The sequence below is a fragment of the Cryptotermes secundus genome, unplaced genomic scaffold (genome assembly GCF_002891405.2).
Source record: "Cryptotermes secundus unplaced genomic scaffold, Csec_1.0 scaffold589, whole genome shotgun sequence".
Classification (NCBI taxonomy): Eukaryota; Metazoa; Arthropoda; class Insecta; order Blattodea; family Kalotermitidae; genus Cryptotermes; species Cryptotermes secundus.
Genome location: NW_019718279.1, coordinates 746,528 through 752,527, shown reverse-complemented (window position 1 = coordinate 752,527; position 6,000 = coordinate 746,528). Strand labels below are relative to the sequence as shown.

General features: G+C 39.0%; 1 protein-coding gene across 2 annotated transcripts in view; it reads right to left on the bottom strand.

Annotated features, from left to right (window-relative positions):
* Positions 1-6,000, bottom strand: part of LOC111875452 (neurotrimin) — a 290,813-nt gene that overhangs the window by 24,524 nt on the left and 260,289 nt on the right. For both annotated transcript variants that reach the window (XM_023871718.2, XM_023871725.2), the window contains exons 6-7: positions 3,920-4,198; positions 3,048-3,175 (exon numbers count right to left, since the gene is read on the bottom strand). In XM_023871718.2, coding sequence (XP_023727486.1) covers positions 3,048-3,175; positions 3,920-4,198 — 407 coding nt within the window. The remainder of the gene's footprint in view (positions 1-3,047; positions 3,176-3,919; positions 4,199-6,000) is intronic.

Below are 6,000 nucleotides of genomic sequence, written 5' to 3'. Positions count from 1 at the left end.
TGTGACATGTTGACCCCTACCTCCCCAGCGGTACGTGGCGGTAACGTAACGCTCGCGTTACTACGGTAATAGGCGAGTTCCCGCCCCGCCACTCCCCTCCGCGGTGATGTCACCGAGGGATATCGCAGTCGCTAGGCAACGCGAGTCAACAGCGGTGACGTTACGGTAGTAACAGCGGTTACTTCTGCTAGCGTTACATAGCAACACAGCGCCAGGCAACAAGGGTGCCTATTACGTGGCCGTATTGTCCGATCGAGGTTACATAAGGAGCAGCGAAGGCTATTCACAGTCAGTTGTACTGAGTCAGTCAGTGAGTCCTGGAGCTACCGCCGAGTTAGCCAACAACTAGTCAGTGGTATTCTGGCATTTGGAGTGTACTAATTGTGATACTGCAGATAGCAGTAACCGTAAATCTGTGATTTGGGTGATTGTAAGTGCGAACGTGAAATAAAATTCGCTACATCAAATACATCGTGAAGTTATTTGTCGCGTTATACGCCCGATATGCGACAATATTATAAACACAGCACATATCACGTCTCTGCTGTTTATAGCTTCATAGGAAAGAAAACACGCCATCCATAACAGTTGGACCAACTAAACCTCTCCCAAGAGCAACAGGAACTTTGCTGCAAGACAGGCATATGTAACGATGAATTAGCGCAGCTAAACTCATGTGTCATTAAATACGGTACTCCTGACAACAGGCCAATGAAAAATCTAACAATCTACAGCAAATCCATCAATTATTATGGGCGTTATAACATAGGTGTGCAGCTGGACGAAACATAGACGTCGAACCCCCGCAGACGATTTAAATACCTGACGAAACATACATGTCAAACCACACTGAACGGTTAATTACATTTCCAAAACAAGACACAGAGGTTGCACATGATGAACTCAGAAGTAATTTAGAAGCAGATGACCTGCCAGCTTTTGATGGATCTAGAGGTGGAAATTTCAGTCGTGCAATATCTTAGTGGACATCACAGCTTCTGTGATATATGGGAAGACATCTAAATAACTTAGAGCCATGTGACAAGAGAAGTGACTCAGGAAACATGGACGGTTCCTGTAAAATAGCGGTGCCAAAATCTGGCAGAGTGCTAAAAATAATAATAAAGTGATGACATGGCTAGAAAACAGACTGACAGTGAACACCTTCATTTTCTGCATTTTATCAGTATTAAGAAATATGTATTGAAAAACTGCAGTCAACATTTCTGAAAACTATATTACATGAATACTTTCATAAGAAGTCATAAATGTTAGGAATAGATGCTAATCTGTGCCAGTTGCAATGGGGAAACATAACCCTGAAAGTATGCTAAATTTCATGTATTTTAGTCACTGCATGAACACTGTGTACATGACAAAGGGATTCTAAAATTAGATAAATTTAAATTTCACTTAGCAAGTATTAAAGCTGTTCTCTCTCATCCACTAACTATAGAGGGTCAATGGTATTTTTTTACAGCCATTATTTTTACACGACACTAAGATTCATGGTTTTAGACTGAATAGGAAGAACCACTTGGTATTCATTAGATGGGTCAGCCCTCAAGATGTTTGAAAATAGCAGTTGTTTGTGGGATCACTGCTTATGACTTGATTAAAAAGACTGCTATGAAGAAAAAGTGGAAATGGTGAGCGCATCATTGGATTGAAACACACAAATTTATGGGAGCTTCAAATACACTGTTGCATGAATCGTGTGTAGACGTTCGAGGATGACCAGCGCAGCGGGAGACCTTCGACATCCAGAACCAAAGAAATGATTGGAAAAGTGCGACAACTAATTCGATGTGATCGAAGAATGAGCATCGCGGAGTTGGAGCAAGAAGTTGGTACTGTTACTGGCCATTTCTATGTGCAAGTTTTGCAGAGGTTGCGCGATGCGGTTCGGAGGAAGCGGCGCAACAAGTGGCAGGGACAGCGGTTTCTGCATCACGATAACGCACCGAGCCACACATCGCTTGTTGTGCAGCAATTCCTCGCCAAGAAAAACATTCCTGTCATCACTCAACCACCATACTCTCCGGATCTCGCTCCGAGTTCCCTACTCTGAAAATGGGCCTCAGTGGGACGCGTTTCGCAACTATGGAGGACATCAAATCGAATGCAATGGCTGAGCTCCGAAAGATATCAAAAGAAGCCTTCCACCACTACTTCCAACAATGGCAGGATCGATGGAGGTGATTAGGTAAGCGTCACCATATGTCCTACCATTAGAGTGCTATACCACCATTCCGGGAACTTTTTGACGGCTTCTCATACATTTTGCTCCCACTCTCCTCCACCCCCAAAATCAAATTATTCCTCCTCTGAGCATCTTCTAAAAACTGTACTCTACAGCCATAATTTTCTTGCCTCTCCTCTCACTTCTTTATTTTCTTTCTTGGATCAGCTTTACATTTTTTACCATTCCTCAAATGTTAGTTTTAACTGATCAAATTTAATCCCCATGGATTTCACCTTTGCCGCAATTTCTGTTAATTATTTTTTTGCGATGTCCTACGAGCCCTTTAATATCCTTGCTTTGTATACCACAAACACCAGACCTCCGTCAATCTTCATTGTATGTATGTGCCTTGAAGCACATACTCACCTCTATCCACTCAATCATCAATAATACCCCAGCAACTACTCATAAAAGATATATTTTCACTCTTACTTCTTCCACCTCTTCTACTGACATCTTTTCCTTTCCTTGATATTGAAACATAAGTCTGTTGATTCTCGGTCAGTACACTTCAGGAGTGACACCCATTCCTGCACACTTAAAACAATAAATCCTGCAGAGAATGGTCTGCTGCTCTTTATCAATCCACCCCCACAGAACTAAGAGGTTCTGCACTGGATTATTGATCAGTATTAACGTGGGTATCCCAGAGAGGAGAAGGTATGAAAATTGGATGAAAATGGTCACAAAGAGAATAAGGAAAACAAAGAAATGAAAAAAACGAGGACAAGAAAATGGGGAACATGTGATAATGATGTGTTTTATTGTTAGCCTCCACCATGTAGGTAGATATGGAACTTGCCTTTATGTTCTTGTACTGTACTTTGTACTCAAGAACTGGAGAGTAGCTGATGATATGCCACTCTACATCGAGGCTCCTGCCATCAGCTCCAACAGTGGCCCTGATGAGACGTGGTGTCAAAGGTCTCCCTGCAAAACAACGCATTTTCAACATACTACTCTGCACAAATACAACCTTGTTAAAACACCTAAGGAACCTGTTCCTTCTTCATATCCAAACCCAATGTCTGTCAGGACACCCATCTCAATCACAAACACCAATAGAAGTCAATGTGTCATGTATGAGTACCAACATCTTTTATGTAAAATAAAGATACATGGGGTATTAACTATATGATATTGTGGTGTATACACCCCTTGCTAGGTAACACCCACAACATACATGCAGGCAACAACAAAACAACAATGTTATACAAACCATTTCTAGGCAACAGATCAGTAAACATGCCTTCTTCCATATCCTATGGTGTCTACTTGTATCTGGATTATGGAACGTAAATAAATTGGACAACTGAACAACACAGTATTGTTGGAAACGGTGTTTTCTATTTGGTCAATGTAAAGTGGTTTTAAGGGAGACAATTAAGTCAATCCAGTCAGTTGAGGGTTGGCAGTTGAGAAAAGTTCTGTACAGGAAGCTGTGAAGAAAAGAGTTAGTTGCAAGAGTGCAACTGTGAAAATTCCTATGTTAAATCCGTTGCTAGGAAATGGCTTGTGGAGACTGTAGTATACTGAGGACACTAGTCTGTGCCAATGATCTGCAAAGTGTATTTCCGGGTGGTGCATACAAGTAGTCAATAAATCACCTATTCAATCCATACCCCATCTATAGTCACACCCCTAAATTCTGATAATATCAACTTTAAACCATACCAGTGAGTTCAATTTCCTTCGAGTTGGTAGTCCCCATGCTGTTGGATGCAATGCACTTGTACCTGCCGAAGTCAGAAACTTGGGTTTTCTCAATATGATAATAGAATTTGTTGCCTTCCCTAAAGGTCTTCACACGACCTGAATCATCAGTTATGGACTCATTATCTTTCATCCAGTGAACCTTTGCTTTGGGCTCTGCATGCACAACACATTTCAATACTGCTTCATAATCTTTTCCTGATGTCACAAGCTCTTCATCAATATCGATTTCAGGAGCATCTGAAATGAGAGCCAATGAATGACATTACACTTCCCTGGAAAGTTAGAGCTCAGATATCAGGATTATTTATGGCAGCAGTTCTCAACCCTTTCCTAATTCAGACCAGTAAAACAACAATGGATTCTCGGAGGACCATTCCCACATCAGTTTCATTGTACCTTATAAATAAATGTCCACAAATTTAATTAACACTGCCAAGTCTAAGCTTGTTTATTTAGCATTTACAAACCAACATGTTGCTGTGGTATTAAAACTTGATAAACAAAACTCAACACTGAACATCTGCAATTAAACTTTGTGCAGGAGAGCAAATGATATACCCAGTCAAATACATATCAGCCTTCAGTATTCTGGGGCCTGTAACATAACACTGCCTGCCTAGTTCAGATGGTTGTGGAAACTGAATGGGGAGTTTGGAATCCTTTTCTCTATCATTTAGTTATGATCACACTAATACATGCTGCATTGTGATGGTGAGGAAAAACACAACACAACTTCAAATTACACAAAATATACAGTCACTAGAAGGAAACAAAATGAAGAAACCCCAGTTCCAAAATGTTATTTTTCCAGTTGTGTTAAAATATATGTAACACTACAATAAGTATTTGTTGGCCAACATCATTTGTAGACTGCTGCATGAAAGACAGCAGTGTATGGAAAGGATAGGCCATGGGAATGAGTTTAACATTAAGTACAGAAGAAGGAATACCTAAAATTGCTGATCTGAATTTTACTTCACATTTAAACATCATTAAGCATGAAGGAGATATCTAATCAAGTTTTGGCATATATCTGAATATTAATTGTTACTGGAAGACACATAGCATTGTTGTATGAAAACATGGGAGGCAAAGCAGTTAAAACATTAAAAGACATAGATCTATAAGGAAAGTTGTGAAAGACATAATACTTCCGCATGATTTTATACTTGCTATTATTGTAACAAGAGCTGATAGCTGTACTCCAATATAATACGGTTATATTTTAAACATGTTGCTTGTGATTTCGTAAAACTTCACTGGTTTCAATATTCATTTATTTCAGATACCAACCCACTGTTACAGAAGCTAATGGCACAGTATTACTTTTCATTGTACTGTATCATATAGTTATAGTCTGATACAAAAGCTGTTAATTCTTAGATTTACTTTTCAAGTCACCTACTAACTCTTTTTACTAGCTGCCATTTTTGAGAAAAAAATCATGGATTGATTTGACTTTCATGTATTTATTTATTTATTATTTATTTGTAATTTATTTAACAATGCTATGAGTAACTCAAACTAAAGAAAATCAAACGACTGGATGAAAACAAATGGGAAGAACATGGAAGGAAGTGATCATGGCCTAATTAAAAGTACTCTCCCTGAAGAGATTAAGGAAAAAACAAAAAAAGTCAGCCAGGATATTGAAAGTCCCAGCCAAGTTTTGAAAATGGCACCCCTCAAAAACAAGTCAAGAGGCATTATCACTTATGCCTACATGCTCAGTGAGCTTTAGGTGAAGTGAGGTTTGTAACACAAATACTAAATTTTATTAAAATCCAGCTATATAACAATTTATTTTTCATCCATGTACACTTAACAGAGTAATGTACTGTACTTCAGAACCATTTCAGCACCATATGCCATTATTATTTTATTAATACAAATTTTGTACAAGCAGCTAATCCATGTGGTCAGCCTCTTTACAACCTTATAACCACCTTACTCTGACATTCAATTTTTTTCAATTAGTAAAGGAATTTCATAACCACAAATTCTTTTGCCATAAAGTCTCTGAAAGCTAAATCACTTCA